Source organism: Alligator mississippiensis, chromosome 5 (genome assembly GCF_030867095.1).
Source record: "Alligator mississippiensis isolate rAllMis1 chromosome 5, rAllMis1, whole genome shotgun sequence".
Lineage (NCBI taxonomy): Eukaryota > Metazoa > Chordata > Crocodylia > Alligatoridae > Alligator > Alligator mississippiensis.
In genome coordinates, this window is record NC_081828.1 from 168,223,614 (window position 1) to 168,251,539 (window position 27,926).

The following is a 27,926-nucleotide window of genomic DNA, read 5'->3' on the forward strand; positions in this document are numbered from 1 at the left end:
GTCCATTGCCAGCACCCAAAATGAAACACATCAATTTCTCAGGCAACACAGCCTGCAAGAAGCAACAGCTAAGCTGTCAACACAGAGCTAATTAGCAACAGATAAGTAACACATTTGGACTAGTTAACTTCCAGAGCAGAATAATGCACTGCTGGTAGCAGAGCAAACATCTCACACAGCACAAAGAATGCAACATCTCAGACAGAAAGCTCATGCCATGGAGAGAAAGCTTGTACCACTTACTGCAGGTTTATTGGCCTCCTCAGAACAGCGGAGGGATTCATTAGCCACTGAAAGCTGCATCAGCTTTCTCCACTTTTCTAATTCTGCACAAGGCTTGAATGCACTCTCATGAAAAAACTCTTTCCTGCTTTCTCATGGCATCAAGTCACTTTTGAATTGTCCATCAGCATCCCCCATCCTCCATATCATCTTTTTGCCAAAATAAGACCTATACCCATGACAACATTTAGTTCAGGTCATCGCTCTTAGTTGGACCCATGCCTTGACACTAACTGGAACAAAGGCATCAGGCAGAAGTTTGGAACATGACAAGCCAGAAATAATTAACGTTAATGAGTTGCTGGTTTCATACAGTTTTCACTCAGGATCCCCAAGGCACAATATACTGAAAAAATATTCATTGAAAGATATAGTTTATGGAAATGCTATTCACTACGGGATGTGCCCCAGAAGTCATAGTGCTACACACGAGTATGTAAGGTTACAATGTACTCAGCAGGACAGTATAACACTCAATTACTATGTTGTAGTGTGGTTATTCTCCTTTGATAGGCTAACTAGCAGGATATGAGTTAATTCTGTAGTAGGGACAAGCTCATTATGTACTCAGCATTAATCACTGTTACAGTTTTTCATGAAACTATTTTCCTTATTAAATTTCCTTTCAATAGTACAATTTTAGACAGTTTTCTACTTAAAAATAAATCGTTGCCTAGCTTGGAGTTGTACAGCTGAGAAATTCTTAGGAAGATACATTAGGAACAAAAATCCTTCTTTAATATTTGGACTTTTAAACTACTAAAACAAAAGAGACTTCCTTACCAACATTTAGGCTACAGTTACTCAGTGGAGTAACTTTCCTTCCCTGGAACTGTTTGAGGGACTGCAAGAGTTGGCAAAAATGATCTCAACAGAAACACATGATTCTGGCATTACATTATGATAAATTATTTTAACATTAAATAAATTAACGTAAGCAGGATTTATCTTCAAGTTATGAGGTTTTACTCAATCTTTCAAAATTGAACTGAGGAGCAAGAGAGTGAGAAGGAAGAAAAAAAATGGAAAATTTGCATCTTGATAATATCCTGCTCAATGTGTAATTTCTCCTCCAGATCATGATTTTGTAAACTCTGACCTACCTGCCTGGTTGTCATGAAGCACTAATCTACCTAGCCTTTCACCTAAGCAGTTCCACTGAGCACTTCCAAGTGTACTGACATGTGCCTCATTTTCTCCTCAGATTATACCACAGTTTTACTTGAGTGGCTGATGTGGTCTACAAAGTGTAGGTTCCTTTTGGGGTAATAAAACATTGCAAACAAACGACTGAATAAAGCATGCACACCATCACTGTCATTAGGGCTACAGCATACACTGTTTCTGACCTTCAGCTTGTGACTTCATGTCAGAAAACAGAAGGAAATTTTTCTCTAACCTTTCTGGAAACCTTGACGAGGGAACCTTGTAAGTGTATCAATCAAGTCACAAAAAGTACAGTTTGGGTTTTTTGTTTTTTTACACAAGGGTGTGTGTAGACAAAACAGGGGCCCTAAATTGTAGCAGTGGGTTTTTAAAAACACTGCTTCAGTTTAGGGCCAAGTAAACCCGTGTGTCATGCACACATCTGTGCACTTGCCTGCTTCTCTGCCGGTGGGGATGGGGAGGGCGAGCTGCCAGTGGGCGGAGTGGTCCCTGGCCTGCAGGTGGGGGGAGCTGGTGTTTCCCACAGCAGCGGCCTCCCCCAGCCGGCACCCACCCACAGGCACCCAGCTCGGGCAGTCCTGGGGGACACCGCAGCTGCAGAGGGAAGCATTGGGCCCCTGCACAGCTCAGGCAGGCAAGCTCCAGGAGAAGAAAAAAAAGAGATCAGGCTTGTCATTTTTTTCCTTGGGTGGAGACTGCCTTCCCAGGCTGCTGCCAGGCTGCCTGAATGGCTTCCTGCAGAGACCCTGAGCTGTGTGGAGCCCAGTGCTTTGCTCCACAGCTGTAGGGCAGCAAACTAAAACTCCTTGAAGGAGTTTTAGTTTGCTGCGTCCCAAGTCATTTAAGGAGCATTATACTGCCAAATTTGCTACAGCAGCTGGAATTACTGCGCTATATACTGCCGATGTGTGCAAACACCAACACCATTAAAGTGGTGCAAAAGCATTTAACCCACTTTAAACTGCCATGCACACATGCCTCTTGTTTAGTCTACACAGAACCCAAGATTGCATCCCTTGGCTACTTTTACAGCACATCTAAATTTCTTTCAAAGTTTTAACAAGTAGCTTTTCACTGCATTAAACGACTTATGCCCCTCATAAATTCTTTCCTCCCCTGTATTTTTAAGCTTTTTTTTCCTTTAGACCTTCACAGGCCACTTCACAGGTTTCCAACCAGAAGAGCCATTCTTAGCCTTGCCTTATCCTTGGTCTCATTTAGAGACTCTAGCCCTTTTCCCGGTTTCTTAGGATTCCCAAATCCCATTCCATCTTCTTAACTATGTCTTGTTCCAGTCTATAGACACACAAATCCTGGACTTTAGCTCCCAAATTACCTTGACTTTGGATTGATTTGAGACCAGGGCAGAAACTGGTCAGCATACTCCAATATCTTAGAAACAAGAGAACAATAGCATGCTGCATCTCATATTTGAGTACGGAATCGTTGAACCAAAGCTATACATTTAGAACCATTTGTTTTTTTTATGAATGAAACTGCAATTCTCTTGATGAATTAACTTAAGAAATAAACCTTTATGAACAGTTTGACAGGAAAGAGATGCATACATTTGCAAGGTGGCCATGTGAGCACCAGTTGGATGAGGGAAAAATTTGATATGGGGAATTTATGATGGGCATCATTTCCAATTTGAAAAGTGTAAGCATTCTTTGGAATATTGAAAATTACTCATGGTAACCCAGCAACTGAAGGACTAAAACCTGTAACACCTTCAAGAATGAAACTTGGCCTGGCTTGTATAGGACTTATGTTCCAATTCTGTTCTTGTATGCAATCTAGTTTGAATTCCAAGGTTTCTAGTACTGGGTTGATTACCTACATAACCTAAAATTGAAGGTAAAGAATGTATCTACATTGTAGTGATTATGGTGAGAACATTTCTGAAACATTTCAATTGTAAAATCAAGAACATTTTCTAGTACCAGGCCATCTTTTGGAAACTACCAGGGTGGTTAGTTACCAGGATGGTTAGTAATGCAAAGAACAGATCAAGGACCTTAGAGGTCAACAGCATGCTGCCCAAAAATGTTAAGTTCCAAGGTGGCTGTCAAGTAGGAGAAAAAAAATAAATTGGCAAGCACTATTCAAAGTCCCACCATTGCTATGTTAACCATGATAACTGGGCTGCATGTCTAGGTAGCACAGATGTTTATTTGCAAAAATTTGCTTTTGAGAATGGGGCTCTACCAATATACACACCACAATGCTATATAAGAACTTACCATGGATTCTATTATACATTATTAATAATTTGTTCTATTTTCCACTTTTGTGAACTCCTGTTTGCAATCAGCATTCTCTGCACTCAGTCTCTACAATGGAAGATGCTCCAGCAGTTGGCATTTTTTGTGAAGGTACTAGTGTAATCAATCCTCTTTATATCAGCTCTACCAGAGTAAAAGCCCCTGGAACAAAACTGATAAATTCCTCAGTGACTAATTTCCTAGGTTTTCCTAGAGCACCCACTGAATCTGAAAGTTAAATAACATGCAGAGTAGATAAAAATGAAAACAGCAGGTGCCCCAATCAAGTTAATCAAAAAAGCAGCACATGCATTCCCAGTCAATTACTCATAAACAGCACCTTGTGTGGTTAAAATGTGGGCACAGATGGTGCTCCCTTGTGTATGTCTTGCCTTCCTTGAGACTAGACTAGGTCTTTATGGGTGCTCTTCCTGGGTGTAGTTCAGTTCCAGAAGCCTTCAGTGTCCCAAGACATATCATGCAAAATTTTTTGCCTTTAGCTCTGCAGATGTTGTGCAGAATAGAAGAGGCCACTATTATACACGTGACATTTATGAGACTGGCATCCAAATCGTTTTGTAGGGAGCATCAGTTTGCTTTCATCCTGTTAAATAAATTCTACCACCATCCAAGATCTGGAAGACACTACAGGTGCCTATAGACATGCTTGGGAGTGGGAGAGGGAAGACCTTTTTAATTAGAATGGTTCCTGGAAAGCCGCTTTAATTAAAACACTGCAGTGGCACATGCATTAAGCCCCCACATGTTTAAATATGGCCAAAGGATGCTTTAACTAAAGCTTATTTGAAAAACTTTAACTAAAGTGCCCCAGCGGCCATTTTTAAACCCAGAGGGGCTTATACACATGATGCTCTAGCGATGCTAGAGCATTCTAAATAGAACACGGAGTAGGCTCATTTAATCACATGAGTCACATGTATAGGCAGCCTATGACCCCACCATGCTGTGGTAGTTCTGCTCCACAGAAGTACTCATATATATATGGGATTGCTTAGCAACTGTGCCATTCAGCATGTCTGCTAACCTGCCTTGCCTTTATGCTTTAAGTTCAGCAACTTCACATATTTTAGAAAGATACCACTGAATATCAATTAGAGTGCATGCCCCATAGTCTAAATCACTGTAACTCAATCAGAAGCAACTCAACTAATGGATTAATGGCTTGGCCAAACAGTACAGATGCTAATGAAGGACCTTGTAGAACCAGAAGAGCCTCAGCTAAAATCCCCTCTATCTCAAGCCCATGAAGCAAAGAAACCGTTTCACCATACTCCATGACAATCCCTAGAAAGGGTCCACTCTGAATGGTGCTAGGAAACCAGGGATTTATGTGCACAAACCCTGTAACAGAAGCAACACTGTGGATGCAGCCATATAGAATCTAGCATATATATGGATGGCAATGCAATGTGGGACTGTCAAAGATGGGTTTGCCTGCGCAAGCATTCACTGCACTGCAGAGATAGCAATACTGTTTGATAGGATCCCTCACCCAACTTGAGAAGAAATAAATAATCAAGGTAGGGGAAGCAATGAGTTCCCACAAAAAAGCAGAGCATACAATCCCCAGTACCAGATTTTAGCATGAATTTATCTGAATAGATGTGATGGGAAATGGAAAATTCAACTCTCTAAACCAGTGCTCTTCAACCTGTGGTCCACAGACCCCTGGCGGTGCGCAGACTATATCTAAGGGGTCTGTGAAAGATGACTGTGATCAGTCAAAAGTATGTGAATACCCACATTTACAATTCAAAGGGGTCCGCACCTCTATTTGAATTTTTTTAGTGATCTGCAAATGAAAAAAGGTTGAAAACCACTGCTCTAGACAGCTCTCTGGAAACAGATTAGAGACAGCTACTGTCAGACTAATGTTCTGGACTGAAAGGAGGTAGAATGTTATAGTTTCTAGACTGTGCTGATGCTTCCTGATTTGAAGACTTTCATTTTGAGTATAATGAAATTTTTCTTGTAACTAGAATATTTTTAAATGAAAATCTGTGTAGGAGAGAATCTCCCTAGGTCTCTTGATAGAAGACTAGGAGAGTGGTTCAATACTGTTTCTCACCGTTAGTTTGTCACATTTTGCCTGTAATAAAGTGACCCCATCAATCCACAGGGAAACAAGTCATATTTGCTTGGTCATCCGCTAGTCAGGGTCCAAATTAAGCCAATACATTTCTATTCAGTTGGAGCTCATGGCTGTGCTGGTACCAGGAAAGAGTCCTGTATCCATAGATGTGGCTACTCCAAATGTCACTGCTGTTAAGATTTTTTCTAACAGACAAGAATCTACTGTGGGAGGAGGATAAATTCCTTCAGCAGTTTTACAAGCACATAACTGCGCAGATTTCAAGTGATATGTATGTTAGGTAGCCCTTAAAGCAGATGAGAAATCTTCAGTTTCTTTTATGAGAATGCACAAAAACACCACATTCATAAAGTTTCATACAAATTTGAGTTCATTACTTCAGTGATTGACATAAGCTCTTTCTTACAGTTCTGTATGCAGAATTACAATTGATTACAACTGGAGGTTTTAATCACCCTGTGACCCTAGGATCATTCTATTAATGAAATTATTTAAAGAAAAATAAAATAGCATATAAAGCACAGAGAAATGTTAGATACACTGTAATAACCTCACACTGTATCCTCCATGTGCATGCCTTTGGTCAAAAATTATATGATAGTTATGTTTTAAATACAGTCAGGCAACAATTTTTTCCTTGAATGCATTTGGGTCCTTTTCCTAATTGAAAATAAAATGTAAAATTAAAAAATTTAGAGTCCATAGGAACTGAACATATTTACAAAAGGAATCAAAATGTAAGCTGCAAGTCACTGATCACACACCATTAAACAATTTTCACTCCTTTATCAAAGTAATTAATTTTTGATATCACATTAATGACATTCTTATCATCAGTAACAAGCTAATGCAGTTTGAAAACAGAAAATATCACAATTGTTTAGTTTATTCATGTCACTTAAAAAGATCACGTTTTGCCTACATCGGGTGTCAAACCAATCTGGCCCCGGAGGCTGAATGGGGGCATGGGGCCAGCCAGCAGACTAGATTGGGCCTAGAGACTGGCCCCACACTTTGGATCCAATGTATGTGGACGATTTTGCATGGGTGCCATATGCAGTGGGTGTCCTGGAAGGGCCCGGCATGCTATGTGCAGTGTGCCCTGGTCCTGGCCATAAATATAGCATGTAGCATGCCCCAGCCCTACATGCCAGACTGGTGTGTACGTTATGTGCAGGACTGATCCAGTACATGCCACATGCAGTGTGCTGATTCAGTCCAAGACCCAGAGGCAGCACTATAAGCTGAATGATAAAAGTTCTGCAGGCTGGATCATGAACACTCTTGGCTTACATTAATGATTTTTATAGGATACCGATAATCTCCAGAATAAGGGTCAGATCCTATGGAATTATAAGATTTTCCCTTGTATTTATTTACTTTTCCTAACATTTTCAAGTTGAAAACATATTATTTCTACACCAAAAGTTATCTGCAACTAAGAAAACCACATTTTAATATGCACCTCAGAGTATATGGACAATGTTACAAAAAGACTGACTGACTACGTCTTCTGGGTCACTTCAAGACTGATACTGTACTTCACTTTGTTCCTAGCTAGTCTCATAACTAATATTTAAATTTATTACACAGCAAACCTCAGGGTAAAGTCCTGTCTCCACTGAAGTCAATAACTAAACTGTCATATAATTTAATAGGGTTAACATTTCATCTCAGTTTCCAATTTATCTGTAAAATATTTAAAAACTGCTGCATTCTGACAATCATGGCTAGGAAAACTTCATGAGATTTTTTAAACCATCTTCTAATTTTATTGAATGCAATCAAAAACATAATATTATCCCAGGTTGTAAGAAACTGATTAAGACACACACATTATTAGCAAATTAAATCATGTGGCATATTAGATGGTTAATTTCATAGAACTCACTGAAGAAAAATAAGAATGCTGCTTAATTTTCTGAGTTAGGAAAACAGTGAAGACACGTTAAAAAAAGCATAAAAAAGCAATTGCTTTCAATACCCTATCTAGATTAGTAAACTATTTAGCAATCCAAGCCGGAGTCGCTACACAAAGGGCAATATAGCTTGACAACTGCTGTTCCAATAAAAAGAAATAAAGAGAAAATGCTTCCTGGGCCCAAGCCAACACTGACATACTACTGATAGAACCAGGGGACCACTGACATCACTATTTAAAAAAAAAAAAAAAAAAAAAGATACAGTTAGCAAAATATAGTTAACATTACAATGGACCCAAGAATATTTGTCATTACTTATCCATATAAACACTGCTATCAAAGTTAATGTAAATAAATGTAAGAAATTACAGGATACTTCAATTACACACTAAGATGTCAATTTTGTGCAACTTAATCCACAGGTGAAGTCCAAATGACTACTCTTATTTAAACATTACTCACCTGCGTTTAGATTTGCAGGTTTGGATTGAGATGCTATGAAACACCTCTAAGAGGTACAGTACAAAAACTTAGAGCTTGGTGGTGGGGAAAGTTGATAAAATGCCAGCTTTGTACTTTTTCTGATCCTAGGTTGCTCTGAGGCACCAAGAATAATTGAAACAGCTCTGGGGGTTGTTTAAATTACAGTAGTCCCAAGCCAAAAGGCTACCAGAAACCTCTGCAATGCTATATCCAGAGGCTGTGCCCCTAAAATGCCCACTGCCTGAAAAAGGACCTCAGCTGTCTGCCACAGTGTCTGCTCAGGATGAACCCTTGGTCAGCCAAATAAAAGGTTTTTAGGTCCTCTTTAACCTGGCTCTTGTGCTTTTACGTGGCTGGATCCAGGATCTACTAAATGAGGGTGTGGCACTCTGCCCCACAGACCATGGGAGGATGGGGGAAGGCATGGTGAGGAGGAAGCTGGGAGCTGGGCAAGGACCAGACACACAAAGTAGGGAGGCCCACCCCCACCAACATTACTGACACTGTCCCTGGCTGCTCTGCGCAGTGGGAGGTTGTGTGGGAGGGGTGGGGGAGAATCAAGTTGCTCCTGCCCTACATCAGTTGGGACTGGTGGAAGCCAGCCTCAGCCAAGGACATTGGTGGCAGCACAGTTTCCTCCTTTCAGCCCCGATCCCTGCCTATACCCCCCAGCCCCCTTTCTGGCATTCCCACTGGCTGGGAGCAGGGCTGGAAGAAAAATCTGTGTGCTGCTGCTGCTGTCCCCAAATGAACTGTGCCTGCATAGCTGTTCTCTGCAGTATGGGGCTGAAGAGGGTCAGGAGTGCGCTGAGGTTCATGTGGGGGGTGGAGTGGGCGGACTGCAGGTGCTGGAAGGAGGAATCTGCATGCCGCTGCTGCTGCTGCCCCCGGCTGAGACTGGGACTCAGCACAGCCACATCTCACAGCTGGAGCGGCTCTAGAGCAGGGAAAGAAGCACCATTGTACCCCACACTGGATCCATCTCTGTTTACAGATCTCATGCTTAGCCTCTAAGAAGTATAATAGGGATGCTTATCACAAAACAAAACAAAGCATTAAAATATAGTGTTAACAATGATGCCAGTGTGGTCAAACATAATAAGAAAAATAACTTATGAGTGGACTGCTTGCCCAGGAACTGGCATACTGCTGCATTAGCAATATTTGTATTACATAAGAATTTCCTTTTCTATTATTAAATTTCATTATGAATAGTACCAATCCTGATCACTAAGAAAACTGTGTACAATAAAATAATGTGCTGGAATAGAACAAAACAAATATGGAACATTCTTATAGTATTTGTGAAAATAATTCTTTATTACAAAAATGTTAAAAAGCTAATTATAATTCTGCTACATGAATTTAATTATTATCTACCTATTTAAAAAGTGTGAATATCTAATATTAGCATCTGTCATATTATCTGCATCATTAGTAAAACCAGTTCACCTTAAATTTATATTCAAGTATATTTAACCAAATAATGTCAATACTGTTGCAAATGTGTTGATACACTATATTGAAGTATAAAACAAACTTTATATTTAAATAAATAAACAAATAGACTCAAATTACTATCTAAAAACTTCCTATTTCCAGACTTATTTGGTTAATTTAATTTTTAAGGGTTTTTTTAACATTTTTTTTTGTAGAATGAGCAGAAAGTTCATTTTAACTTTCACTTGACCTTCCTTCTAGATTTCATTGGGTTTCTTACTCATACATAGGTTTCTGATGAAGATGGGGTTAAACTTGTCACAAGTTATTTTAATAAAATACTGAAGACCTCCTTTAATTTATGGCAGATATATTTTCAAGAAGGAAAATGCTGATGTTATCTTGGTTATAAGCTTGCCACTGAAATGATTTAGATAGGTTTTTTTTCCTTCCACACAATATCAGTATAAGGCCTTTCTTTGCAGGCAATGAATTACAGTTGACACTTCAAACCTATTCTATCTGTATCTTCTAGTTCAGAAAAATGAGAAAACATAAATATTTATTCTATATATACAGAAGAGACACAGGACTGATAAAAATGATCCATTATGGGATGATGAATAATTGTTATATGTGTCACTGTTGGAACAGCAAAGGGCACAAAACATTTGCCGTTTTTTTTTTAATTTGAAGATTCCTAAGGTTATTGAGTAAATAAAAATGCAGTAATGTTATCACACTGGAGTGATATGCTTTTAAGCCCAATGATTTTTATGATGTTCACTTCAACCATACATAGATGATAGAGTTGCTTGATACAGACTGGGCATGATTTGATAACAATGTCTATTAATGAGAAACTTTACCATGGGCAAAGTGTTTATATAAACCAACTTTTGCTACTTTACCTTTTATATATAATACTTCTCTAGCTTTAGGTTCTCCAGTTAATGAGAGTAGAAACCTATTTGTTTTAGCAAGCAATGTATTAATTTCCCTTAATGTTGTTCTATTCATAATATAAGTGTATAGTGACTATCATGGATTCGAGGTACAGAAGCTCTCAAATAACACTTCCAAATTTAAATAGGGAGTATCTTCCTACAGAAGAATGGAAGGAAGAAAACAAAGTCAAGTACAAGGAAAGCCAAAAAAACCCCCAAACACCTCAATCAAATACTAACATCTTCACACACTCTTTTCCTCTATTACAGATGGAAGCAAAAAGGCATGGTATGCAAGCACTTATATAACATGCAAGAAAAGGTGTAATAAAATTTCAAAGTTTTACATTTACATCTAAAAAATAAATAAATAAAAAAGGGGAGGGGGCTTATACTGAGTGTGAAAGTTCCTGGATACAAGGTTTGTCTTTCTGTTATTTGTTTTAGGATATTTAGCTCTGACTGTGAAATTTAAGTACAATTATGATACCAGTAAATAAATTAAAAACAAAGTATCAATATCACAGATCTAGTGTTTTTTTTATAAGATGACTACGTTGAAAAAAGTTTAATATAAAATTACAGAGAGACAGCATAATTCATGTAATAATTATTTCCTGACTTACTATTCAACAATTTTTCATATGCTATTCAAATTAAATGTTCAATGAAAAGAAAACTAGCATAAATACAAGGCTATGATTAATCATGCATTATGTGGAAATTCCAAAGTTTGCACAGCTGTGGAAAAATTAATTAAGTTATTTTCTGAATCGACTATGTTATATTACGCAATAAAATACAAAGTAAAATTCATTGATAAGATACTAAGTAAAATGTATCAATGTTTACCTTTAACGGGAGAAGAAATAGTAATATTTAACATTAACTTTTACGATACTGTAATTTCTGAGTGCTTAGTTTCTCAACTTTAAGATTAAAATCATAATTGTTTGTATGTCATATCCTACAGTTTTGAAAAAGGAATAATAAAAGGTGCATGTATACATAAAGACAGAAGGAAACTAAATGGCCTTCCTCTAATTTGCTTTTATTCATGTATGGGAAAGTGGTGGTTTTTGTGTTTGTTTTTTGTTGTTGTTTGTTTTGTTTTTTTAACCCGTGTGCAAATTTGGTTCTTGTGAAGGAGGAAGGGATGGCTTCCAGCATTTATATTAGCTTTTGGCTGATATGTGCGTAAAAACACTTCTCTCTGGATCACTAATACAGCCCATGGAGCCATGTAGTCCAGTGGTTCTCAACCATTTTTGTACCAGGACCCATTTGTAAACATTGATGGCCAGTCCTGACTCAGTAAATAGTTTAAGTAGAAAAAAGCCCCCTGGCCCTGCTGGTGCCCCTCACTTCCAACCCATAGCCCTCCACACCCCCAGCCCTGCTGTTACCCATCACTCCTGACCCGCTCCTCTCGGGTCCCAGCCCACCAGTGTGTGGGTGGGTATGTGGGGTGGTGGGTGTGTGGTGGGGAAGGGGTATGGGTGGGCATGCGGGCCCCCAGATTTGTTCACCTACAGCAGGCACGGGGATGCAGCCTAGCTGGACTGGCATGGGAACAAGCTGACTCTACCACCCAGCGGGCAAGATGTAGTGCAGGAGGGCAAAGCATAGCAGTGAGACTCATTACTGCCACTACTGCTAGGACTCCTGCGCCAGTCACACTGCATGAGTAGCAGATGGGGGGGGTGGGAGGGGTGGATAGAGCACCATGGCCTGGTTGCCACTGCCCTCAGGCCATAGAGCTCTACCCTGGAGAGGAGGTGGGGTGGTGGGCAGTGTCATGTGTGCCCTTCTGCCTCCCTCACATGTCTATGCCTGCCCCTCCTCGCCTCCCGCCCCACAGACTAACTTGCAGGGAGCTGAAGAAGCTGCTCTCCATGGTACCTGTCACGTGCATGTGTGTGCACATACGTGCATGTGGCGCCTTGTCCGATCACATTCCTTCCACTCTCCTTATCCCCACGCAGCCCCTTGTAGGCTAGAATGCTGCTAGACTGCAAGGGGAAACCTGTGGTTTCCCATGTTTTTCTCCCTAAAAGAAGAATCCATTTTTAAACTTTGTTGATCAAGTTTTTAAAGTTTGTTCGCGACCCTTTCATATATTCTTGTGACCCACTTTCGGGTTGCGATGCATGGGTTGAGAAACGCTGATCTAGTCCATGGGGTACTCCACAGGTCTGGAAATTGGGCAAAAGGGGAGCAGTGTTAATTGCCATGGCTCTGGGAGCAATTAAAACTGCTATTGCTACACTGCTACCTAATTTCTGGACCTGTGGGGAGCCCCATGTGCCAGATGATGTGGCCAACATGTCAGATTCTGCCAGTAGGGTCAATTTGCAACTGGATCTGATGCATGGGGCTAGGCCAGTGTGCTGGATTTTACTTGGGCTGATCTTTGACAGGTGCTGGCCTGCATGCTGGCACCAGGGCACTTATTTGGCCAGTGGATCCAGACAGGTTGAGCACTATTGTTCTGGCTTATGATTAAATAATCATATGGTAGCGCCCAAAAGACATTCTACAATGCAAAGCACATGGAATAAAAAATGGAGATACTTCCCTCCCCAACTGCTTATAATATCACTTCTTGCAGCATCAATGCTTCAAATGCCAGCTATACAAACATACAAAAATGTTCCAAAAGTGGCTGAAGCACTCCAAATAGTATTCTTAAAATAAGGTACTATTTTGGAGCATTTCACTTTTTGTTTTGTTTGCAAAAAGGAGGGAGAACAGGTGCTGGTCCCACTACAGGTCCTGGGGTGCTTCCACGTCTCCACTGAAACCCATGTCGGACCCAGAGGCAGGATTAGATCCCTCCCTGCTGCTGCCAGGTCACTGTTGACTCCTGGGGCCCCTACAGCCACTGGAGCTGGGTCTTCCAGCCTCAGTCCCTGTACATCTCTGCTCAGCTGAAAGGGAAGAGGCAAAGCAGAGGGGATTGAGGCAGGAGCAGCAGAATCTTAGCTAGGGGAGTCCTCACCACCTCTCCACGAACCTCTCCACTCTGTGTTCTCTGCTCTCTTCTACCTCCAATCCCTGTAAGGAAATGGGGGAATGGAGGAGTAAGCAGTGGAAAGTATAGCCACTTTCCACCCCTTACTGGAGAATCTACTAGCACCACCTGGCTGGCACTAGAATAGGCTGCAAAATTTTAAAACCATGAGAATGGCACAGGGGCCGTATGCATGTGCCTTGGCTGAAATGTTTCAATTGTTATCTCTATCTGCACCATTAGGTTTGAGACAGACATAACAATTGTATCACTGTCAAAGGATACCGATGTGGGCTGTTACGATGCAACTATTATATCTACATGTTTCCATAATCATACACGTTGAGCGAAATTGTTCCAACTTCAACCCCACTTCATTTCAGAGCTAAAGTTAGGGCAGTTTACCTAACTTTTATTGTTACAGAATCTTTCAGATGTACCAATTAAGTAACAGCTGATTCATGCTCCCAAGCAGCAGTTTCTTTCCTTTGTTCCTACCACTTTTAAAGCAGCAAAAATGTGTATTTGTCCACACTCTGAGACAGTAGGAGGGTTATGTACAAGCTCCCATACTCTGCCTTGCTCCAAACCTGAGGAAAAGGAGTGACTGGGGACAGTGCTAGGGGAAGAGGAAAACTTTTTCTACTTTATCCATCTTTCATCAATATTTTTTGGATGTGTTATCAGTGCCTCTGCTGAGATGTTTGCTTTCCCAGCAGCAGCATGAAGATCTTAAAAAATGTCTGGTTATTTTTATTCTGCTGCTGCCTAGCTAAAATATGAGTAACTGAGGCTCTAGGGTTGCCAACAATCTCTGGAAGACAACACTGAATCAGTTTACTTTGTTCCCATTTGGAAGATTATTTTCCAACCACTAGGAATTTTTTTCAAAGCAAAATCTTAAATTGTTAAGAGACTGATATCTTAATTTCCTCACTCACTAGTGAAAGCTTCGTCTCTCCCCTCTTTGTTCCTACCTGCCTTTCATGTTTTTTCTTGCATCTCTCATTGCACATCTCTCTAACAAAATTTCTACAGCATTTTACTATCAATCACTTCAACACCTTATAAAGTGGATATTATCTCTATATTACAGATGAAATGTCAGACAGAAATGTCAAGTGACTTGATCAAGGGCACAGAGAAAGTCAGACCCAGAGTTGAGTTAGAGAATATAAAACTCATATATGTTTAGCTCCCTGGATGCTTCTTTTTCCTCTCCTCTCTCTCTCTCGCATTGTGTAGCTGCCACTTTCTGTTTAATACAGACTGAAGGAAACTGCTTAGCTGAAAATTTCAAGCCGCTGTCTGGCTGACTTGAGCAAGACCTCATCAGGGCCCTTTTTAATGTCAGTGGTAGCAACCTGCAATCCCACATATTGGCTTGGAAACAATGCCATGAATCTCCCTGTCCTCATAAACCACCCCCCTACACTGCCACTACTGGAATACTGTGTTGAGATTCAGGATCCATAATTCCAGGATTTTAAAAAATTGGAGTGGTTTCAGAGAAAGGAAAGGAGAAAGATCAAAGAATCAAAGATCAAAGAACTGGCAAATTTACCTTCAGGAACACAATCTTCAGAAGCTTAACCAAGAAAAAGTTAAATAGTGACTTGCTCTTGTGGAAGTTAAACACCAAGCAATCTCCCACTGTGGAAGATGGTGGTATGGTGAGGAATGAATTATAAGATAAAGAGAGACACTCATTCCCACTGCTTGAGATGTGCCCTCAGAACAGGCGTTCTGGAGTTTTTCTCTCCAGTACCCTATGTACTGGAGAGAAAAACCAGAAAGGATTTTTGGTTTGCAGGTTGGGCTGCTCTTATCCCACAAAATCACGAAGTCCAAGATAAGGGGACACATTGACTGGTGACATATCTCAGCAGAATGTTATCTTGATATTCTCCACATTGTATATAGTCCTCTCTGCTGACTTCATTGACTTCAACAGTTTTACCTGATTAAAGACCTCAGAACTGACCCTTAGGTATCTAATTTATTTGAAAATATTAACATTTATTATATTCCTTCAAACTCTCACTGAAGTCTGTTATGACAATTATGTTTCACATTTTTCAACAGAGTGAAAGATACAGTTACAATACGTATTTACAAGGGAAAGAGAAATGTTGAGAAATTAAATACTTAAGCAATGAATTCTTAAAGATAAAACACAATAGAAAAATATTTATTTAAAAATATTCTGCATCTGAAGTGGATTAAAAAGGGGGGAAACATAGGGAAGTCTAGAAGCGAATCCTCAGAAGATGTACAGACTTTTGCTGCTAAACTTAATTACAATTATGATTTTCTGAATAGTAAAAGGATTTTTGATGACAAACATGGCTATTCACATAAACAACATATGTATCTGCCTAAGTGACCTTATTCTTTTAAAGGATTTTCATATTATGGATCATTCAATGCTGGTTAAATAGTTTGTTTGAAAGCATCAGCATTTTAAATTCACATAAACAGCCTTGTGATAGTGTAGGGACTGTGTTGCAGTTCAGAGATAATCCTGACACACTTGGGGGGAGAAGAAATCTATATAACGTGCATTATTAATGACTACTGACTGACCTCTTCTTATCTCCACTAACTTAAAAGATGACATTGAAATTTTCAATAATACTTTAGCTCCATTGTTTGACACCTGTACTATAATGATTTAAAGGCACTTACAACATATTTGCAATGTATGACATTGAAAATAAAACCAAATCTGTTGAGATAATATATAGTCTATAAAAATGGACCATGGCTCTGATCTCACCATAAAATAGAAAGTCTTTGTCATACTGGGATATGGTGACCAAAGAACTTACGTGATTAAACTTTTTTATTCAAACATGCCAGATAAGTGAGAAGACCAAAAAAACAACATTTAAAAATTAGACTAAAATATGGACATTAGTTTTTGAACTTAAGCTCCAGATATACCTTTTGCCTGAAGAGAATTTCAAGTACATAACACACAAGAGTGTAAATAGCTAAAAAATACTTAATTATATGTATTATTATATCATGCCACTACACAAACACCTTAAAACATTCAGGGACAGAACCTCAGGTAGTGTAAGCTTCTATAGTTTCAGTAAGGACAGTGCTCTGATAATACACACCCACTAAGAATCTGCCAGACTGTAGAATGTGCTGTAATTTTTCTACTTAACTAGTTATTTCCCATTACATTTCCCATTCTCTCGCTGAACCAAAGGAAATTGCTTATCTTACTTCTTGTGATTGTTATAAGGTGTTCAATCTGAAAAGAACATAATTCCCTTTTTGTTATAGTGTTACTAGAAGCAAAACATAAACCGGGCCATTTGTTTTAAATCAAAGTGTGTTATAATGAGAGAATGTGGCATGGATAGTTGTCTAAAAGGGAAAAAAATAAAAGAAAATGAAAACTTTTTAATTACATGGTAACTCTGACTTGTAAAAAATTGTACACTTAGGTCAGAATGTCAGGTTGAATATGCTAATAAAACAGAAACAGTACTATGCGGGAATAGAAAAGTATTTTCTTCCTTGAAGAGTGGTTTTCCTACTTATTTGTAAACATATTTTGTTTACAAGGCCTATACTTCTGAATGAATCTGGTTTCATATTGTAATTTTACTGGTTTTAGTGGTGCCACTGTGGCATACTAAAATGAGCGTATAGACACCTAGCTCCTCATTGTTATCTAGAACACATATCATAGGGTATCTTTACATGTGCTCCAGGGGTAGGGGTAAGGGGAGTGCTTTAATTAATCAGAGTGGCTCCGAGAGCCATGCTTACAAAAACGCCCACAGCTTCTCGTGTATTCAACATCCATGCTTCAAAATGGTGGCAGGGGTGCTTTAACTTCAACAAGCTTTAGTTAAAGTGCTCCCACCACCATTTTGAAGTAGAGGGATGATGAATACATGAGATGCAGAGGCTGCTGGAGCAAGCTAATTAGTACACTCCAGCAGACTCTATTAATTGAGTCTTATCCACCATGGTGTAATTGCAGTGTGTTGGAGCAGTGTCCCCACATGTCTACAGGCAGGCACCCTTAGTTATCTAAAACCTCGTGGTTTCCATTGTGTTTACTTGGATAAAAATAATTATTTTTAACAATAGTAGGGCAGAGTAACATGATAGCTCCTTTGATTTAACCCAAAATACTCATATATGTAAAAAAAACACACATAAAAAAGAAATAAACATTACCCAGACAAGCAATTAATTGAAAACTGAAACTGCTGAAATCGATAAAATTACTGATCCAGGAAATGCTCACTTGGCAACAAAGCTGGCATATATTAGCACACATCTCCATTTTTCTATTATATATTTTGATTAATTATGTCTGGTTAGAACAGAATGTTTTCAGTGGTGACTCTAATGTACAACCAAATCTGCATACATATGGCTGCATGTACGATACATATGCATAAAGACCGATGGAACACACTCTGAGATGTTCCAGTCATGTGGAATGTTTATTTACTGGATTCTTGCTACAAACTTAGACATTTTAGCCCTACGTATTTGTAGCTACCTCCCTTAACTGAAGTGTAATTCACCTTTTCTCTCCCAAGCATTAGACAAATACTCCTGCTCTGGAATGTACCAGTATACTTCAGGATTTAGGTTCCACCTGTCCCCCTGTTCTTGCTCTTCACATGAAAAATAAATCTGGAATCAGGCTGTACCAATTGTAAATTTCCTCATGGGGTGTCCTTCTCTAGTTAATGTATGGAATTGATTTTTAAATATAATTATCTGGTTATAAAAATTACTCTCTTACTTGCTGAACTTCTAGCACATATTTTTCAAGATCTCCTTTGGAAAGTGAGTCTGAATATCAGTCAATAAAGTCAAATACTCCCGGGATTCTTAGCTTTTAACATTTTTAATTGCCTGTACTTTGGTTATTATACAATAGATACTTTCGTCATCTAAATATAATGTATCTTTGTTAAAATCCTTTAAAATATGATTTCAAACCAATGAATGCCGATTTCTATTTGCCTTTAATTTCCTCTCAATAGTAAGTTCATCAGAGTGTGACAATTAATTAACTTAATTAAGCTAACTTAATTATGTTCTTTCATAGGTCAATATGTAGAGCTACTCAGATTAATAGCAGAGCTTGTAAAGTTAATCTTCTTGTATAATGCAAATGATGCCAAGTCATGTATTAAATACCTTCGCAAGTAACAGATGATATAGGACTGAATGTACTCTAAAGAAGGGCAGAGTCTGTGAAAAGGTTAAATAAAGACAAATGTCTTGGATTTGTAAAATTTTTACACAGAACGAATTCATTTTTAAACTAATAATGTTCTTTCAAGAGGTTTGGCTCAGTAAGGCTATTTACAGCTTAAACATACATAATAAATTACCTTCAAAAGCAACATTGTATGGCAACATTTCTTTAACCATTTCTTCTGACCTTTATGTTTTTGTGATTAAAGAGATTATATAGAATATAACCATTTTAATAGATTAACATGAAAATAGGAATGCTTAAATTATTTTCAGGTGATACATATTCCAAACTACTGTACATTCCAGTTGTGCTCTATGAAAATACTCAATATACAAAATATAATACTCTTATTTTTATTAATATCTTATTTATTACTTATAAGCATTAAAAAAATCAAGAAAACTAAAATAACATTTATGCTGTCACTAATATTTAATATACGGCTTACCGTCTCTCATGACAATTAAAAATGATTAATGGGAAACAGTAATAAGATTACATGAAATATTTATAGTAAACAGACAAGGCACAATACTTATTTCTGGACAGGTGAATAACTTGTTCGTTAACTCAGGACACAGTTCATCAGGCCTTGCAACCTGAGATGTACAGCTTGACTACAAGTAACTTTCAGATTAAAAACGGTTTGGTATGAATCATCTGAACTGTCTATATTCTCAGAAGATTATTTCAAAAGCATGGTCATCACAGGCTGGCTCTCTGTTACAACTGGTCATGAATGAAAAAAAGACTATAACAACAGTGTTCCATAGGAAGCTGGTGAACTGCGGGCAGAACCAGAGGAAAAGACTCCCACGTTGCTTAGACCTTTTAAAACGAGAGTACATAAAACACTAGAATTTTTACTGGAAATAATCCTGCATTTCTAGGGAGACAACATACATGATCTAACATGCCTTTCCTTCTCTAAATCCTATAGCTATATATTGTATTTTACTATTCTTACTATGTGGTGCACACTGAAAACAGCAATTTTCATAGTCATGGTAGATGTTCAAGGCAAATTTGTTTCTGTCCCAAAGCCTTAGGTCTCCAAATTTTGACTTAAGGGCAAATCTTCTTTGGCTGCCAGCAGTATAACTTTGTGACAATCAGATCTGCAAATTTATATAACAAAAGCCATAGTATACAAAAACAGTAGCCAGTTTACTGCAGTACGTAGTATTACAAAAATAATGCAACATATATTCTTTAATAATGGTAAAAACAACTTATTCATAGGTCTTTGGAACAGTTTTCCTCTCAGGATAAATTTTACTGGGCCACATGGGATAACATTAGAATTGTGACTAAGGTAACATCAGAAACTGTGAATTGTGCAGGTACAATTTGGCAAAATTATACTGCTAGTGATGAAAAATAAGGAAAGAACACAACTTGACTTTCAGATCAATTTTCTGGGGAGCTGTCAGTTTAAAAAAAATCACAGACCGAAGAAATTTAGTATGAAATCACTGGGAGATCATAGATTGGAGTCTACAATCAACATGGAACCATACAAATACTTTTCAAAGTAGGGCAGGATCTAAAAAAAGAAAGAGGACAACAAAAATATGATGCGAAAGAAAAACATGTAGTTGAAGCCTTACTATATGGATAACTCTGTTTTCAATTAACTTCATCTAGGAAATATCCACAACTTTTATAGCTGAAATGTCAACAACAGTCTGCCATAATTCTTCTCTTAGAGGTGTTTAAAGCTGGCAGCTGCAGGAAACAGAAAAAAAATATTGTACTATCTTTGAAGTTAGAAACATGAAAGCTTTATGTCTCTTCATCAGAGCAAGAGGCATGGTGTTGTGTTCACTATTTAATATTTTCTTGCATCTCCCTGGGTGTGCGAATCATTTTTGACCCTCACCATTGTTTATTCTACCCAGCCTTAAATTACCTTCAGATTGGTATATGTTTATCACGGTAATCTAGTTATTTAGTAGTTATGGATGAAGAAAGCACTGGGAGGGCATTGCTACAGTCTTAGTCACAGAATCGTTTTGCTTCAATTTGCTCATGAATATGGCACATTATACTTTTTTAAAAAGCAAAAAGCCCTTGTGCTTTACAATAAACTAAGATTAGAATGGAGACTCTGCTGATTATGTTTATGGGTTCGCCTTGTTAGAAGGCTCTTTTAATACACGTTTTTCGATCTTACTGAATCTCAAAAGAGGCAGGAAGATTTGCAAAACAATGTTTTATTTAAAGAATAAAGAGTGAAGAGTATTGAAAAGCAAAAGAAAATGTCAGCTGCCAATTATGGTCACAAAGATGAAGGGACACTTCCTTTGCTCACATTTGAAATAATACAGAAGGCTCCATTAGTCCTTTTAAAAACTAATGCATTGATTTGAATGCCTAGCAAGATGCTTGCCAATGTCCGCAATCTTTGTAAGCTGCCTGTAGAGTACTTATGACGAATAGCAGTTGACTTAAGTACAAGACACATTTTTCCCCATAAAGCAGAACACTATGCTACAGCTGATGGAAAAAGGCTGCACTTTATCCAGATATGCCGCAAGCAGTAAACGCCTAATAATTCAGAAACAGATTAATGGATACCTATTTTAAGCTCTTCTTAGCTCAGTATCTTGATATTTTGCACAGCTTTGGTAGTTTTACCACTGTACTCAGAAAGCAAAACAGAGGAAAAGAATTTTCAAACTTGACTGCTACAATGTCATCATTTATAGTTTACCTAAAGGCTCAAAAACATACTTTTTCACCAGAATTAAAAGTCATGAATTTATATATATTATTTTTATGCATAAATAAAGAATTTGTAAAACATACATGCAAGAGGAAAAAGCACGTGGGCCCACACTAGTAAAACATGATTAACTTGAAAAGATATGAAAAGAAGTTGATATGAAAAGATATGAAAAGAAGTTGATAAACAATGTACATTTCTATCTTACTTCTATTTAAAGAATACGATGTTTAATATGACTTTTCTGAGATGTGCTGCTATTATAGATAAAAGTGCCAAAAAGCCCCGCTGAAGCATGCAAACTATGTAGATGATGGGTGAGTTGCGTCAAACTGACACAATTTCTCTGTGTCAAACTGACGCATCCACTGTACCTGTTGCAGGGATGTGCCAAGCTGGAAGCAAAGTGCTGTTTTTTTCCCCACCTCTGTAAGCACCCTGTGTGGGTTATTTCCAAAACAAATCCATTTTCAACCCTCAGGTATTTCAACAGAATAATTCTTAAAACAAAGACTAAAAAGAGGCCATATTGCTCCAAAAGACTATTTCCATACGAAATTTTACCAGTCAAACCACAGCCACTGGACTGTAGGGTAGTCACAACTATTTTGTGATAACAGGAAAAGTGTTTCCTTACTTTTCTCTCAAAAGCAACTGAACTATAATTGTTAAAAAAAAAAAAAGAAAACTTGTCATGCAAACATGAGAGGAAATTTCACCTCATGCGACTCACACAGTTCAGTTCCAAGTGAGCACACACAGGGCACGTCTACACATGCAATTCCTATGGCTGAGTAAACTCCAGCGCAGTTTGTGCCAGAGTTTAATGCTCCTGGGTGCTGCGGTTGAACATGTGCCCAGGACCACAGCATACTGAGCCACAGTGGAGTATCCCCAGCTAGCAAGGGGTCCTGGGGCTGCTCCTGTCTGGCTCAACATACTATGGAGAGGCTGCCTGGGGTACAAGGGTGAATCAGTGTGGGGCAGCCTCTGCACTGAAGCACCCTTGTGCCCAGCCAGCCCCGTCAGCATCTACACATGTGCTGAAGCAGAGCAAACAATAGGGCTGTGCGAAGCTTCTGTCCCCGATTCGATTCGGTGGAGATTCAGCCCGATTCAGTGGCCGAATCTCTACATCTGAATCGAATCAGGAGACCCTTTAATCTCTCTGAATCGAATCGGAACGCTCTAAATCAATTTGGAGAGATTCGATGACTTGGACGTAGACACAGCTTTAAATGTTTTTCTACATGCCTCAAGGTACCAGGGGGCTCATGAACACTGAGATGGTGGAGTGGATGGAGCATCCCACGGGAGTGCTGGGGGCTCCCCAACACGCTCAGCAGCAGACCCAGAACTGGGCCAGAAGCACTTCCGGAGCCACCGGGGAGTGTGCTGGGGTCCCCCCAGTCCACTTCTGGGTCTGCCGCCAAGCATGTGGGGGACCCTCCCGCACACAGATGCTCCATCTGCCCCAGCATCATAGTGTTCACAAGCCGTGCCTGGTACCTTGAGGTACACAGAAAAAATATTTAAAGCTGTATCTATGGCCGAATCGCCGATTCTCTGAATCAGCATCAAATCTTCAGATTCAGATGAACTGAATTGAATCAATGAATTTAATCACTGTCCCTGATTCGGGCTGAATCTGAATTGAATACAGCGCATTTCACATACCCCTAGTAAATAAATCTGCTGTAGGATAGTACTTGTGTCTGGCAGTTAATTAGTTTATTCTGGCCTAATAGCACTACACATATAGGTGCTGCCATCTTACTGTGGAGTTAATTAGTCAGCTCTGCAATAAATGTCTTATGTAGATGTGCCTACACAGCCTAATGTGGTGGTGTTCTAATAGAAACTTGTACAATCATCACCCTAGAAAATCCTCATTATAAGAAGAAAAAAAAAATGAGTTTAATGTGGATTTTGAGAGTGACATGGTATACCAGTACAATCATTTATCATTTTAATTTGTTTAAATAAGAAATGTATAGTTGCTTAATAAAGTTTCAAATTTCCTTCTATCTTAAAATATGATACAATTACTTTTCTTCACCTGCTGGACTTTCATAACTCACCTACACTAATCTATAACACTTCCCTTGGTCTTTCATGACCTATGACAACCAGGCAAAAACACAAAATAAAAGATTTTATTCTAATTATGTGTCTAAATCCCCAAACAAGATTCAGAACTCTCTATACTCTATGTGCAGTAATTGCATAGGTAGAGATGATCCCATGACATATAGATTATAATCTAATTTGAAACCAGATATGAACATAAACCAGGTTAGAGAGAGAAGGCTGTGATGACAGGGAGAGTCCCACTGATCCTCCCATTCATCTAGGATGAAATTTTCATACCACACAGAGAGAAGTGAAAGTTACAAATTTACCTCTTATTATATGTTACTTATATTAGCAAGAACAAAGCCAAACAGAATGACCCAAGATGACTGGCCAAAAAACCCGCAAATATCATCAACAGTAAAAAATGGTGGCAAACTTCAGACAACTCCAAAAGTATTACATTTGTATTCATGTATCCGAGATAAAGAAACATCACTGTCAGGGGAAAATTTTAGTTTAGTCACTAATATGTAGTTATTAGGATATGTCAAAGCATCTTCACTATGAACTGGTCTTCTGCAGCCAAAACTGAAATCTGTTTTCACCACTGATTTCATTCAGTCTTCCATTTTGAATGCTTTGCAGTTTTGAGTCTTTCAGTCTACTACCCATTTGACTTCTGCATTCCTTCAGCTTTCATTGTTATATGCATTTCTGAACAATGGCTCTCTCATCCACAACAAATTCACATGGGATACAAATTATGGTATTAACTAGTTATTAGTAAACTAATACAGGTCAATCCAAGTGTTAGCTGATATAATTTTACACAGATGGAATAAAAGCATAGGGCTGCAGTTTGAAAATTGACTGAAAGGAGAATTTAAGTAGTTAAAACACTGGCCATCCATGTGCAGCTTAACCTAATTCCCCATCATGGTGATTTGCCAATATACTGATACCATCTAAGAATCTGGAAAAATACTACTGGTCCTTTTCTTACAATGAAGGGTCCTAAACCAAATATCCCATGTAAATCCAGTCATAAAACTCTTTATTCTTAATCTACACTAAAGTCAGCATCTTTGGAGAAAGTGTTATTCCTTCAACAAACTACTTTAACAGGCTTTCTTGACGGCAAATTCTTAGTCATCCAAATTCCTTTCTTTCCAAGAATCTCCTTCTAACATTCAAGATGTATTGAATTGTTATTAGTATTAATCTGCATTATTCTGGAATATTTTTGACCTGCCTATGGAGAGGACTCTATCCTTTCTCACTAGATATAGAAACGAGATATAGAATCAGAGGACAGAGGAAATTCTAGAAGTTAATAAAGAATATTTTTAACAGCAAAGAGTTAATGTCCTTTTCTATGAATAGAACTGAAATCAGAGGAACTCTCAAAAAGGACTAGATAGGTTTTAATATGTCTAATTGATCTAGAAACATTTCCTGATAGGTCTGTCATAAGAAGAAAAATATATAAAATTGGCAAAAGCCAGGGGAGAGTGAATTTGAAGTATCAGGGCTTCTTCTCAGGAGCCAACAATTCCTATTCTAAGCAGACATTTTGACACTTGGGGTTGGGGGAGAGGGTCATCCCCTGAAAAGATGCTTCCACAATATGAAAGAGGTTTTGATTTTACAGGTTTGTCTCACACCTATGCCCCTCTGAACCAATTAGTCTCTAAGGTACCTCTCTGTCCTACCTTCTGCCTGGCTTTAGACTAACATAGCTAACCAGTTCTTGGCTATGAAATAGGTATGTTTCATGGGTTGGCAGAATGCATCTTAAGCTTTACTTTGGAATGAACTCATGACCTGAAACTTGCTGGATGAAACTGGATGCTGACCTCTTAGAAGTATGGTGGGTTGAACTATTCAGCTCAGTCTTCTTTTTATTACATTTTTAACACTTACATTTTTATCATGCAAATACATTCTCATATCAAGAGACAAGAGAAGTACAAATTGTCAGTCATACAATCATGACATTTTAAAAGAATTCTTCCAACATTTTTTTTTTATTCTAGGGAAACTCAAACAGTGGCATTTGGGTAATAATGTAGTAGCTAACACTAAATGGACTTTTATGGACAAGGAACCAAAGTTTTGTCATACCAATGTGGAATTTGGCCATATGATTAGACCAGGCAAGTAACTCCTGGTGCTCAAATGAAGACATCTGCAGTAGCTAGATACATTTAAGTTCCGTTTCCTGGTAACTTTCTTTAAAAATCAGAGGGAAGTTCTTTGAAATCATGGCCAAAGTAGTCCAAATCTAAGAATTTTGGCAATAGCCTTACACCAAAAGGCCCAAAACAAAGAAATCCCTCCCCTAAAATAAATAAATAAATAAATAAACACAACTTTCTAATATAGGATTTGACTGTTTCACAGCCTGAATAAGCTCTTGGCTCTTGTCATGGATATATTAGAAGGAATGAACAAAAATATTTTCTAAGATTACTGGAAATTCCAGCCACTTACTATGAGATTCTCTACTAATGACAGCAGAGCAAACAGCCTTAGTTCTAGGCAGTGAGACTTGAGGCCCTAGAAATCACAACAGGATTGTTGTAGAAGGGCTAGTCTGCACTCTATTTTTAACAAAGCCTTTTTGTAACTAAAACAAGACCAGGAGTGAAAAACTGTGGCAAACCTAAATTCTCAACAGTTATGTTTGGAATAGAATAGACACAGAAGGTCCTACCTCTTCTGGATGTTTCTGTGCCACCGATACCAGCTCTTCAGAGCTACTTCTTGAGGTAGAGGGTACCACTTTACCTGGGGCCTCTGCTACCACCTCATTTGACGGTTCGGAATCCTGAGGGCAACAGAGACAAATAGACCCCTCAGCAGTGTATTGCAGCGGTACTCCATCAAATAGACTTTGAGGGCCCATGTTATAAGCACAGGCATAATAGCCAAGAACTCCACAGTTCAAAAAAATATATTTTGTCCTGGGCAAGCCACATAACCTCTGTTTCAATTTTTCCACCTATAAAATGGGGATAACTGCATACTTTCCTCACAGTAGTATTGTGAGGATCAGTAACTTTTGACGTGGTATTTGAAAATGTAAAGTACCCTACAAGCGCTAAGTATTATGCCTTAGTTTCCAAATTTAGCAAAGGGAAAAGAACTTTCTTCAAATATGAATAAGTAAGGACACAATGATGCAACCAGCTGTGAACAAACAGAGAGGTTGTAAAATCTACATCCTTGAAGGTTTTTAAGACCCAGATAGACAAAGCTTTGGCTGGGATGATCTAGTTGGGGCTGGCCCTGTTTTGAGCAGGGGGCTGGACTAGATGACCTCCTGAGGTCCCATCCAACCCTCATTTTCTATGATTTGATGATTCTACGATTTGAGACCTGGGGATAATAAGTTCAGTATTACTTTAATGGTTAGGCTTCAATAATTATAAGGCGTCAAACAAAATCTGACAGGTATTTCTGCTTAGCAGAGAATGTACATCCAAATGTATTTCCAAATGGTGCATTGGAAAATGACAGAAATGATCTTAGTACTTTTTTTGCAAAAGTGAAAAAATAAAATTGGATGGCAGGTTAAATTGCCCTAGTGGCTAATCTTCTGGAGGAAAGTCTACCCAAGGAATAATCATAATTAAACAAAAATAAAATAGGCCTAGGACTGTAAAGCTTTTGCAAAATTCCAAAAATGGAAGGACCTATAAAAGACATCTTTATATCTGAAGTGAAAGGGATGGGGGTGAAAATGAGGAGGGGGTTCATTTGATGTTGGTTACATGCCTGTTTGCTGTCTGTTCAAGAATTTAGTATTTGTCAGAACCCTGACTTCTAGCTTCCTTCGTAAGAACTGACAGCTAATATTCTCGTCTCACATCTTGTTTACGTGACTGCCCTAATATTATCACACATGTTCTTTGTACCTGTTGGTATCATATACTGTCACATCTAGGATATTTACATATTCTCTGAAGGTTATCCTCAACTCTGGTGTCTTCTATCCTGTAACTACCCCTTGGAAACACAAATAAGTAACAGTTATTCTGTGGATTGGGAATTTGGGGGAAGATACCAGAAGACAAAGAACTTCGTGTAAGGTATATGTATTCCATATATTTGGAGCCTTATATAATGAGAACATTTACTCCTAGCAATCTATGTTCTTCTATTATTTTAAAATCAATTGCATTAGACATTAAACATGGATTAATAAACTACTACTAGTAAGTATATGATAAGT

At 38.4% G+C, this 27,926-nt stretch overlaps 1 protein-coding gene across 5 annotated transcripts in view; it reads right to left on the reverse strand.

Moving 5' to 3' along the window:
- The window catches only part of PHF14 (PHD finger protein 14), a 312,624-nt gene that overhangs the window by 38,761 nt on the left and 245,937 nt on the right, over positions 1 to 27,926 (reverse strand). Inside the window, exons 18-19 of one of the 5 annotated variants that reach the window (XM_014603197.3) lie at positions 26,406 to 26,519; positions 18,887 to 20,613 (exon numbers count right to left, since the gene is read on the reverse strand). The exons of 2 other annotated variants lie outside the window; for them this stretch is intronic. In XM_014603197.3, the coding sequence (XP_014458683.1) occupies positions 20,563 to 20,613; positions 26,406 to 26,519 (165 nt within the window). In that variant the 3' untranslated portion in view covers positions 18,887 to 20,562. Of the gene's footprint in view, positions 1 to 18,886; positions 20,614 to 26,405; positions 26,520 to 27,926 lie in introns of those variants that run through there. 2 more of the 5 variants (XM_014603196.3, XM_019497872.2) reach the window with 2 other exon arrangements.